Source organism: Poecilia formosa, unplaced genomic scaffold, assembly GCF_000485575.1.
Source record: "Poecilia formosa unplaced genomic scaffold, Poecilia_formosa-5.1.2 Scaffold295, whole genome shotgun sequence".
NCBI lineage: Eukaryota > Metazoa > Chordata > Actinopteri > Cyprinodontiformes > Poeciliidae > Poecilia > Poecilia formosa.
In genome coordinates this window covers 646,588-657,962 of record NW_006800234.1, presented here as the reverse complement: position 1 = coordinate 657,962, position 11,375 = coordinate 646,588, and the positions used below count along the sequence as shown (strand labels likewise).

At 39.1% G+C, this 11,375-nt stretch overlaps 2 protein-coding genes across 3 annotated transcripts; both read left to right on the top strand.

Moving 5' to 3' along the window:
- Positions 1-1,137: 1,137 nt before the first annotated feature.
- On the top strand, positions 1,138-6,822 carry LOC103151876 (RILP-like protein 1). The gene is made up of 8 exons (XM_007572138.2): positions 1,138-1,636; positions 2,426-2,576; positions 3,471-3,592; positions 3,674-3,949; positions 4,836-5,021; positions 5,299-5,441; positions 5,529-5,627; positions 5,835-6,822. The coding sequence occupies exons 1-8, from the start codon at positions 1,361-1,363 to the stop codon at positions 5,926-5,928; spliced, it is 1,347 nt and encodes a 448-aa protein (XP_007572200.1). The 5' UTR covers positions 1,138-1,360; the 3' UTR covers positions 5,929-6,822.
- Positions 6,823-7,142: 320 nt separating this feature from the next.
- Positions 7,143-11,034, top strand: LOC103151875 (RILP-like protein 2). 2 transcript variants are annotated; one of them, XM_007572136.2, is made up of 4 exons: positions 7,143-7,704; positions 7,782-7,936; positions 9,216-9,326; positions 10,534-11,034. In XM_007572136.2, exons 1-4 carry the CDS (start codon positions 7,405-7,407, stop codon positions 10,553-10,555), a joined length of 588 nt encoding a protein of 195 aa, XP_007572198.1. In that variant the 5' UTR covers positions 7,143-7,404; the 3' UTR covers positions 10,556-11,034. The 2 variants fall into 2 exon arrangements, with proteins under 2 accessions (XP_007572198.1, XP_007572199.1); XM_007572137.2 differs by having other exon boundaries at positions 7,151-7,704; positions 7,785-7,936.
- Positions 11,035-11,375: the final 341 nt, after the last annotated feature.

The following is an 11,375-nucleotide window of genomic DNA, read 5'->3' as shown; positions in this document are numbered from 1 at the left end:
TGGTCTTGTGTTGCTTCATTAATAAAATACCTTTTACAAACTTGGGAAGCTTTTGGGGGTATAATTTAGTAAATAGTTTCAGCAGAAATATGCTTTCAAAAATCAATATGAACTTATTTTCAGTTACTGAATGAAATACCAAATGTTCCTTTGTCTAAAAGGAGGATAGACCACTGAAAAATAGTCCAACCTTTTGAATAATACCAAAGAAGCTGACTTGTCAGTCTTTTAAATATGGGTCAACTGCATTCTATAAATTTGAATATGCTTTGTTGAGGCTTGTTTGTCGAATTAAAAGTAACAAAAATAAGAAAAAAGGATAAGCAAGCATCTGTTTTAATCGAGTCTATGTTTCTGTATTAAAATGTTTTTTTATTGGTGTGATGTTCTAATCTTTATGTTTTCATTAGCTGTTAGTGGAAAATCATAAATAACAGAAATGGCTCGAAAATAGCCATGTAGAATTAACCTAAATAATGTAATTTCACTTAGTGAATTGGGTTACTGAAATAAACTTTTGCGTCTGGAGGACGTAATTGTTGGGCTTCCATGAAGTATCAATAAATGTTTTTTTTTAATCTATGTTTTTTTATTTCTTTATTTTGTTTTTAATCTGCTTTAAACAGATCCTTTAATCGCTATATTTGACTGGATGTTTTTATAAATGGTAAGTTTTTGCGTACTGCATGCGAAATCATCCGCAAGTGGTGGTTGGGCATCGAAGGTTGCGTATGCACGTCTTGACATGCGCAGTAGTGCTTTGTATATAACTTGAAGGAGGAATGGTGTCTTCAAAAGCCGTTGAAAAAACGACAACTTCTATAAATTACACAGCGCCTGTGATCGAGAAAGCACACACTGCTATTACCTTTAATCTACTTTAGTTTTATGTTTTATTATGTTGCTTATAGTAATATTAATCCACTGTTCCCTTGTGAAGTGGATGGTTTTTGAAATTAAATTATTACTTGCACAAACAGAACTTCACCGTTTAGCTTGATTGAATAAGAAGAGTCATAAAATATATGCTAATTCACTTTATTCATTGACTTATTTTGAATTGAGAAGGCGGATAAGTTTGTGCCACAGCACTTTGATAGGTGGAATCTTAAATTTCCGAGTTTTCGGTTTGACCCGAAGGCAGCATCAGCGGTAGAGCAGCACCGCAGACGTTGGTCAGGTTTAAACTGTCAACAAACTCCAACAGGTTTCCTCGGCGTTCAAACACGCCTCAGCGTGCTTCCGTAAACTCATTATTTCCACTCTTAATGTGAGCCTGTTGAAAGCTTTGAGGTTAGCAGAGATATGCTGGATTTCGAGGGTGTAATTAAAGAACCAGGGACAGACAGAGACCCACGATATGTCAGCGCTGGACAGACCCGCGGCGGAGCTCACCGTCATGGACGTGTACGACATCGCGGCGGTGCTCGGCCAGGAGTTTGAGCGGGTCATAGACAAGTTCGGGTGCGAGTGCCTGGTTGGGGTGGTTCCCCGAGTGGTGCGGGTTCTGGAGTTTCTGGAGGCACTTGTGGGCCGCGGAGCAGCTGGTCAGGAGGCTGAGGAGCTGCGCAGGGAGCTGGACAGGCTGCAGCGGGAGCGGAGCGACAGATACGAGCAGGAGAAGAAGCACCAGAAGGTCAGTGCAGAGAATCCGCATCGACTTGACAGGCTCTTCGCTCTGCAGAAGGTTCACACGTTGTCCCGCCACAACCTCAAACTCCAATGGACTTCATTGGAGTTTGAGGTTATAGAGCAACCTAAATCTGTATATTTCTATTTTAAGTACTTAAGTTATTTTAAGTAATTAAAATAACTTATAATTGTGAAGTGAAAAGGAAACGATATCATTTAATGTTTTTTGTTTGTTTGTTGATTTTTTTTTTCTTTTTTACAAAATGAAAACCTGATAAGCTCAACATCTATTAACATTCAGCCCCCAGGAATCAACTCACTCTTGCTCTCATTATTAATGCTGTTTTTCAGGCATGTCCAGCTTGAACATCTGGAGACCGATCTTTGTTAACAATTACTGCAAGTAGCTACTGCTCTGTTAGATTTAACAAAGGGCATTTTTGAACGTAAATTTAATTTTGGACTTTGACTGGATAGAAGTTGAAAATAAACCATTCAACTCTGGCCACAGTTCAGTGCACTAACCTCAATGGCCTGTATTTATATTTATTCATATTCACAATAACTCTCTGACGGGCACTTTTGCCTCTGGTGAAGAAAAGCATCCCCACCTCACGATGAAACTTTTACACAAATAATCTGCTTGTTCGATAAATGTTCACATTTTCATTTAAACAAAGGTGGGACGTTTGTTTCGCTGCTGACTTAGATCCAGACCCTGCTCTGAAGAAAGGCAGCAAACCAAAACCATGCTAAACAGATTCACTCGGCTGTCATATCTTCTGTGGCTCAGGAATTGGAGCAGGTGGAAGATGTATGGAGGGGAGAAGTCCAGGACCTGCTGTCTCAGATCACTCAGCTTCAGGCAGAGAACAAGAGGCTGCTGGTGAGCCTCTCGCTGAAAGAGTCCCCCGTCACAGAGGAGGACCTACAGAAACACGAAGGTGGGTGCATCTTTCTGATTGATTATTAGCCATGTTGTAATCACTGCAGAGAAAACGCAGTTCATTATGCTCATGCAAATACAAACATAATATGAGATATCAGCTCAAATTCTATATTGATTCTTCCCTACTGTTAATCACTCGGGCATAAAAACCCAATAAACTCAAAGGATGAACCAGTGTCGCATTGAACATTGAACCTGTTAAACTGTTCATGTGTTTAATTTAGTTTTTTCATGACTCGGCCTTTTATTTGCCCTCAATTTGTCCCCTTTTCTGTCACAACACTGCACAATTTAGTGTTGCGGTAAGGTTAATAAAAAGTAAACTGAAAATTAGCAAACAAGCAAAAAAGTTAGAAAAAGACTTTTAAAAAATCTTCGCAAAGCTACATAAAAATACACGTTTGTAAGTTGACCTCAAAGTAGGTCAGTCGGGAGCTTGGAAAGGAGACTATTTTTGAAGCAGACCAAAATATATCTCTTGTGTGAGACTCTTGGTGCGTGCAGCTGTACTTACAGTCTGAGCTGCAGCCCTCACACAAACTCAAACACTCGCTAATGGATTTGTGCACTTAAATAAATTAGTTCTGCATGACTAGATTACCGTGCCCGCTGATGCATTAGTTTTCTTAATGGTGTATGAAATGATATCATTGTGCAAGAAAATCTAAGCAAGCCTTAAATAGATCGGATATTAAAAAATGGAAATAAGCATTTTAGCATCTTATAATGTGTTTACTGCATGAAAATAGGCGTTTGGAGGTTTGTTTCTACTTGAACTTTACATGCTGTCTGTCTGATAACACATCTGTAAAAAAAAAAAAAAAAGAGATTTTTCTGTGTGGATTAATTATTGTGGCTCTCATATCACTGACAACGTCTTCCTTATTAGCACAAACGTCTGAGAAAGAAAGCCAAGTGATACAGAAGCTAAAAGACCTGGCGGATAAACAGAGAGACGAAATCCGTGCGAAAGACCACGAGCTAACGCTAAGAAACGAAGATGTTGAAGCGGTCAGGATTTGATCTTCAGTCAAAACATGTCAACGCCATCTCTGACATGAACTAAAGTGGCTTTAACTCTCTCAAAAACAGCTCCAGCTGCAGCAGCATCGGCTCATCAGGATCAACCAGGACCTTCTACACAGGACCGGACTGATGGAGGCTCAGGGCAAGACGCTGATCCAGCAGAGAGCTGAGCTGGAGGCCTCTGCCCAGGCGCAGCAGCAGGAGTATGCAGCGCTGCAGCTGGAGGTCAGGAGACTGACAAAGGAGCTCCAGGAGAAGGAACTAGAAAGAGAACTTGTAGAGATGGAATCCCCTCTGGGAACAAGATCTGGGAACTCTTCACCAACGTCGGCACCATTGACGGTAAGAAGTGTGTCGGGCTGCTTGTGATGCACCAAGATAAAATGACATGTAGCAGCTGTAAAGGGGGAGGAAAAATTTAAACGATTTTCTAAATCATTTCCTAATCAAAATATGACAAGTGTGGCATGTTTATGTGTAATCCCAGATTACCCTGGTACACTAAAATACATTCTTGTTGAGCCACCTTACTAGAAAATAGGGTCCAATTTCAATCTCAGTATAAATCCAGCCATTCTGTGAAGACCTTGGAGGTTTTTTAGAGGACATTAGTGAACAAACGTCATCAAGAGGACCAAGAAACACAGCAGACAGGTCGGGGAGAAAGTTGGAAAAAAGTTTAAGGCAGGGTTAGTTCAAAATATTCTCCCTACCATGTGGAGGAAAGCTTGTACAGCACATTACCCTGGACACGTCCCAACAGTGAAACATGGTGGTGGCAGCATTATATCGTGGAGAAGCATTTTTTCAGCAGGGAAAAGAAAACAGATCAAAGCTGAGTGTGTGCTGAGTTGGCCCAGTCAAAGTCTAGATCTAAATGCAATTGAGAATCCGCAGCAACTTTTGAAAACTGCAGTTCAGACGTCACACTCTACATTCAGCTTGAGCTTTTGCACAAAGAAGAATGAACAAAATTTTCAGTCACTTGATGAGCAAGACTGGCTGAAGTAAAACACCACGAGACATGCAGTTTGCAGCAACAGGTGGTTCTACAAAAGACTGTTTTTTTATTTAAAATCATGCATCATCTTCCTCCCACTCAGCTACTTTGTCACATAAAATATGATGAAAATGCACGAATGTTTGTGGTTGAAATGAGACCAAATGTGAAAACATCCACTGTGTTTTGCCAAGCTCTGTAAATGGCTGGTCTTTGTCCCGAATCCAGGCTGCAGAAACCATTCTTTCTGACTCTGTCAAACCGCGTTCTGTGTGGGTGGAGTGTGGAGGGGATCCTGGCTTCATGGCAAAGTGCCTCGAGTGTGACAAGAGCCTCTCACTTCTGTCAACAACAGCAAACAGAAAGAATGTGGGAGACCTTACTAAAGAAGAAAACACTGCAGCACATGTTCTGGTAAGAGCTTGTTTCAATAGACTGCATGCTGCTGATAGAAATGATTTCTACATCCCATTTATTGCTAATCAGCTGTCTCAAATTACCTTTTTCCACCACTAGCTTTCAGCAACATAGGCCTTCTTTTGAGCATAGCAAATCATTTACCATCACCGTGACAACCAGGTTATCATTTCCCCTGCTTGGCTGCCCAGAGGCCCACTCAGCCACCGGCTTTGTTACTGCTGTTGATGCAAGAGAACAGCTGAATGTGTGTTTTTTTTTCTTTTTACTGTAGACTCAGTCAGCTCCTGCAGAGTCTGAGGATGAGGCAGACAAACCTCGTTTCACCTTGCAGGAGCTGCAGGATGTCCTGCAGGAGAAGAACGAACTCAAAGCCCAGGTGTTCATGCTCCAGGAAGAGTTGGCGTATTACAAGAGGTAGGATTTGATTTGAATTCTCTCACTCTGGCTTCTGTTAAAAAGGCATTGGCACTGGAATGTAATGAAACATCTATTTTGCTTCAGTGAGGACTTGGAAGACGACACCAGCCCTAGTGACTCTACCACAAATACCCCATCACAGCTGACTTCAGCCGATCAGCCTGAATCAGGAATAAGACGGCTGTAAGTAAAGAGATCAGTACTTCTTTTTTTTTTTCTTCCACCACCTAATTCAAGGTTTTTAATGCCCATTTTTGCTTTTAATATCAACAAAGGAATTTGCAATAAATAGTAACGCTGCCATAAAAACTCACTGAAACTCTTTCAATGTATTTTTGTGTTTTCTTCTTCAACACTCCTCAACCTGTTGTCCATTTTCTATCTGGACAGGATCTTCACTGCCATAATGCCAATGGTGGCTGCCGGTTTAATCACAGACGATCCCACGTTGTTGCCAATAAGAAGACTTGTTTCCTTTGTATGACTTGTCTTTTAAAGGAAATGTTCATCTCGACACAAAGAGCTGATTTAACAGCAGAAATTATTCTAAGCTAATCCTATGTTGTGTTCATACTAGACATGGGCCAATTAGAGAATCTTGTTGTATTATAGTAATAATCAAGCACAATCAGAAATGTCAAAGATATTGTGATTGCTTTTATGTTAAACAAAAAATAAGTTTTACTACTGTTGTTTAAGCAATATAGCTGGCTGATTTGCAGTGCGCAGTAACATGTGCGAAAGGAGAGCATTACATTTTTTATGTTCCTTACAGCTGGAGAAAACTCAAGCACTTTTTATGCACTTTTTATGACATATTATTGAGGGATTTAATTCAGAAATGAGGAATGACAAAAAATGTTCCTACATTTGAAGCCATGAGTTTTTAAAATCTCTGGATGCCTTGATGTTGATAACCAACCCCTGCCTATTCATTTTATTTACATCAGTGTGAATTAACGGGCCTGTTTTTATATGTTTTACTTATGGCCAGATTGGCAAGAAAGAGCTTTAAATGAATCCAAATAGTCCAAATACAGGACAACTGAGGAGTTCTTTGAAAATAATGAGAATTTGTGAATAGTTTTTTGGGGTTTTTTTTTTTAGTTGTTTTTAGCTTTGCAGGGTTAGGGTCTGAATTATGCAAAAACTGTGCCTTTACAAGTTACTTGGACATTAAGGGAGATTTGTTTTTAAAGTCATAGTGTGTATATTAATCTGTGTGAAAAGTGTTTTTGCTCAGAGAAGCCACAGCCTTACTGCTTTATTATTAATAATTATGCAACAAATTTGCTGTGGATAGCATCATGTGTCTGCTGAGCAGTACATGTAAAATTGTGTTACTTGTGATTAAAGTAATAAAAGTTTATTTTTGCTATTTTGCATGTGTGTGTCTATTGAATATAAACATTGATTCTGAAAAGCACTACAGGATCATGGCGCCCTTGATGTTTTGTACATTTCAGAGACTAGCAGTGTTTAGTGTGGAGAAGCAATTTTCTGTTCTTGAAATTCCTGACTGGATCTTTTCACCCTGACAAATGGAGAAGGCAATAAAAGTTGTAAACATTTAATCACGTGATCTATCACTTGATCCTGACGGTTCTGGGTGTCACGAAGAACAGATGACAAGGCGAGCTTCCTAGTTTTCCTTTAAATCTACGACCTCCCTTTACGCTTTGATCGTCTCCAAGTGAGCTGTCCTAACCGTAGACGATCTTTGAGCTCACCTGTCGCTAGGATACTTTGCCCTCCTCTGCTGCCACGCCATTGGAGGATGAGTGATGGGAGAGGGGGGTTGGGGCGGGTGGAAGTACTGCTCCGCTGGAAGTTTGTTACCTTCGTTTAGAAAATTAAAGTCTAAAACGGAGAGCAATCGCTGTGTTTGGAACTTTTTAGGTAGTCTGTTGTTTCAAAAGTGACTTTATTCCGTAATCTTAAGGAGTCCAGCCGTGTCGCGATGGAGTTTGGTGAAGAATCGTCGCCTGCTCTGGCCTTCGAGAAAAACGCTTTTGAGCTCACCGTCGAAGATGTGTATGACATTTCCTACGTGATCGGCCGAGATTTGTTAAAAATAAGCAGCACCGGTGAAGAAGTGTCGGATTTACAGTTCAGGATAGTCCGAGTCCTGGAAATGTTTGAAACGCTGGTGAACAAGTACAATCTGTCAGTGGAGGAGCTGAAAATGGAGCGGGACAACCTGAAGGCAGAGCTGGACAGGATCATCAGGGAGGGCTCTTCCTCCTCCGGACAGACCGGGGTGAGCTTCATCCTCCGGCTCAAGCTCTTGTCAGGGGGAGACGTGGAGAGGTTTTAACAATGTCTTCCTTGTCCCAGCAGCAAACTGTGGGAGCTAATCAACTGGTGGTGGACCTGAATGACCCCAACAGACCGCGCTTCACCATGCAGGAGCTGAAGGAGGTTCTGCAGGAGAGGAACCAGCTGAAGGCTCAGCTCATGGTGGCCCAAGAGGAGCTTCAGCTGTATAAGAGGTCCCCACACAGCCTGTTTTATTAAAACCTGATTTATCCGTCAAGCTGCTGGCACCGTTTCACCACTAACGCACAATAATATGTTAATCAGTTATTGTTTATTTGCATTAGAAGCACCAGAAAGAGTTTGTTTTGCATGTAATCAATCCCACACAGAGCATCAACAACCAAGACAACAGTTTTGTAAAACAAACCCGCTGCAAAAACTGGGATGAGATTCTCATTGTTTGATTACCTTGAAAAGAAATTACTTTTTAAGTGCATTTACACACAAAATGTAGCTAAAAACGAGGAAAATGTTTTAATTCAAGTAAAAAAAAAAAAAGCTATAAATGATGCTCAAAATTGCTAATATTTATAAATGATGTATTATTACAGCTATTACACTGTAATGAAAGAGCTGCTCATTATACTGAAACAGTGTAATTTGTATGTTGCAAAACATCTCATGCAATATTTGATAGACTTTCATATGTATATTGATATGCATGTATACATATATTTGACCATTTGTGTCAACTCTGTCTGTCCTCCACTATGGCAGCAGCTTTACAAACATAAAGACTTCAGCTCATGAGGCTGGGACATCCTGGAGATGGCAATTTAAAGAGAAACTTGTCTGAAAGAGTTATCTTAGGTCCAAATTTTACACGTGCTTATTATATATTTTCAAAGTACTTGCTGTACAGAGGAGCACTATCCCTTTTTCCTATTTAAAAAAACTTATATAATCTTATATAATAGTCAGTCAGACTATCTGCAAAGGAAGAGCTAGCAGTGAGCAACTTAACAGACATGCTTCTTAGCTCTCCAACTTTAATTTCTAATGTAGTTCTCACACTTATTTCTAAAATCAACACTTTTTTTTAGACTTATGACTAAGAATCATTCTTAACTTTTAGATGGAAAACTGCCAAGCTTGTAGTTGTAATTTCCAACACTTTTGCTATATAGAGGGTTCCTATCATTTTTGCAGAAAAGTTTTGAACTTCATTTAGTGATTCTGGACAAGTATGCAAAAAGTAAATAGCAATTTAGGGAAAGAAAGGGATAGGGCTAGGGTTTGTCTAAATGTTGTCATTTTTGCAGGTTTTGCAATTAAAGTCTGACCATAATATAAATATCTGCTGTAACCTTTTTATTGAAATGAGAGAAAAAAGACTGAATTCTGCTGAATGGTGTGAAATGTTTCAAGTTCCTCAACTTTGAACACTATTTTTAATTCAAAATTGCTGTACCATCTCTCCAAGTGACCATAAACCTGCCAATTCTTCTGCAGTGGGATTCTACCTCAATCTGAACCCACCATGGTTGACGTGGATCTGAGTACGCCGCCAGCCACAGAGGATGGTTCATCCACAGTAAATGAGAAGACAACCATAGGAAAACTGTAAGTTACAAAATGTTTAGATCTAAATAATAAATTAACTAATATAAACTTACTTTGAATGTCAGAAAGTTTTACTATCACAGGTAAAATGCAAGGAATTCAAAGTTGTTGTTTTTTTCCTCAGTCACATGATGCTGAGGTGAAGATAACAGGCAGATTATCCTTACAGCCGTTCTCCTGTGCGCTAATGCTGTACTTGTGACCCAGTGAAGTCATGCTGATGCAGAGAATGTTTGTGCGTGAGGAGTGAGTGAGGCTGGAAAATGTGTCCATCTTCTAAACTATTGTCGGTAATTACAAGCTACTCTGACTTGGATTGGAGCGCCTGTCAGCCATTAACCCACCGTTCCAGTGACGGGACAGCTATACATTTCTCCTAATGTTCCATAGTTTTCCCAAATGAAAATCCTGGATTTCTCAGTTTCTAGGATCGCCTTTAGGGGCCTTTAATATAAATGTATGTCCTTCCCAGACCTTACTGCAGGCTTTTCTACAAGACAATATCAGGATATATTAAATTGTGATATTTTTGATGAAAACTGCAATATCAGTTTTGATTAACCCACATCGCTTAGATACATTTTCTTTCTTTATCATTCACCACTCTGTATGAGCTTTAGCATCTCTAACATCGTAGATCCTGTGTGTGAGTATTAAGGGCAGATAGAGTCCATCCTACTTTCCAAATACAATTTAGATATTTGATAGGGTTTTCACAACATGTCACAAATATTTTGTCATCATAATATCAGTGTGTTCAATGTTTATATTGCAAAGGACTGATTGGAGGAAAGTCACTGTTGGCTAATATATCCCAAGTGTTATGAACTTACATTTTTCATGGCAATGTAACATTTAGCCAACTAGTCAGAGTCTCACAGCAGCGGATGCTCACACGCTGGACACAAACAGCTTTATCCAAAATACTAGAGGCCAAAAAGTGATGGCTACAGATGGGGAAAAAGAATATAAGCATATATCACACAGATTGTTGATTGATGAATGGATGGAAGGATGATGGATTGATGTAAGGATGGGAGGATTTATATTTTCTAAACAATCGTTTGGAGAAAAAAATTCTGGAAATGAAAATGTTGTTTGTGCTTTTTCAGACAAGAAGAAAAAACTTACTTTCCCTGACTGTACAGGAACCATGACTGGTCACGCATGATAAACTAAACTGACTCTGGACTCTTTCTGTTTTTAGGTTTTCGTTCAGGAGAAAATGAGAGGAGTCCTTCAGATGATCTCTCTGTCTTGGAGGCAAATGGGATTTATCTGCACAATTTCTAACCACTTTTGTAATTATTGTTGTATACACATGTCAGTCTAACAATATTTTGTATAATTTTTAACCTAATATGATTTTAAGTATTACAATACTGGAGAAGCTGAACTATAAATAAGTTTAGGTAACTGGAAAGTGTTAAGTTAGAGTCATTCCCTGTTCAAGCATTTTTAAAACTGTGCTCATTTAAGTTTTGTCTTAAATCATGAAGTAAACAAATGGATCAAATATGGTCCCATAAAGTCAATCGTATCAACAAAACAATGCAGATTACATTTTTTTATGCTGGATTTTTGGGGCTATTTGCTATTGAAGTGTTGTAAATGTTGCCGGTTATGAAGAAACTAGGAAAAAATACCACTCAGACATAATGTGTGATATGCAAAGTAGCAATAAAAACAGGGTTGCTGATTGTTGACAGCCTGTGTCATTTCTTTCTTTTACACAGGACATGTGATTTTCTGTTTTTACAAATAAAATCTGCAGAATGGGTCATGCTTTTGTACCATGATCTCTTTACTTTGATACTCCATAGTACTGTTAAAATACTATATATTCACCTGTGTACAATTCAATCAATCTCAGTATAAATGCAGCTGTTTAAACACCCCTGAGGTCTGTTGTTCATATCTAGGATTATGATATTCATACATCTGACAAAAGTAATTTCTTTTTTCATCTAACCAACAAGTTTGTTTCTGGAAAAAAAAAAAGACATGCAGCTGTCAAAAGATAAAAGTTTATTCTAAAAAAAAAATGTT

Coding starts and splice junctions, on each gene's coding strand:
- LOC103151876 (XM_007572138.2), top strand. CDS start 1,361: ATGTCAGCGCTGGACAGACCCGCGGCGGAGCTCACCGTCATGGACGTG. Junction 1,637..2,425: donor AGGAGAAGAAGCACCAGAAG/GTCAGTGCAGAG, acceptor TCTGTGGCTCAG/GAATTGGAGCAGGTGGAAGA. Junction 5,442..5,528: donor GAGTTGGCGTATTACAAGAG/GTAGGATTTGAT, acceptor ATTTTGCTTCAG/TGAGGACTTGGAAGACGACA.
- LOC103151875 (XM_007572136.2), top strand. CDS start 7,405: ATGGAGTTTGGTGAAGAATCGTCGCCTGCTCTGGCCTTCGAGAAAAAC. Junction 7,937..9,215: donor GAGCTTCAGCTGTATAAGAG/GTCCCCACACAG, acceptor ATTCTTCTGCAG/TGGGATTCTACCTCAATCTG. Junction 9,327..10,533: donor AAGACAACCATAGGAAAACT/GTAAGTTACAAA, acceptor TTCTGTTTTTAG/GTTTTCGTTCAGGAGAAAAT.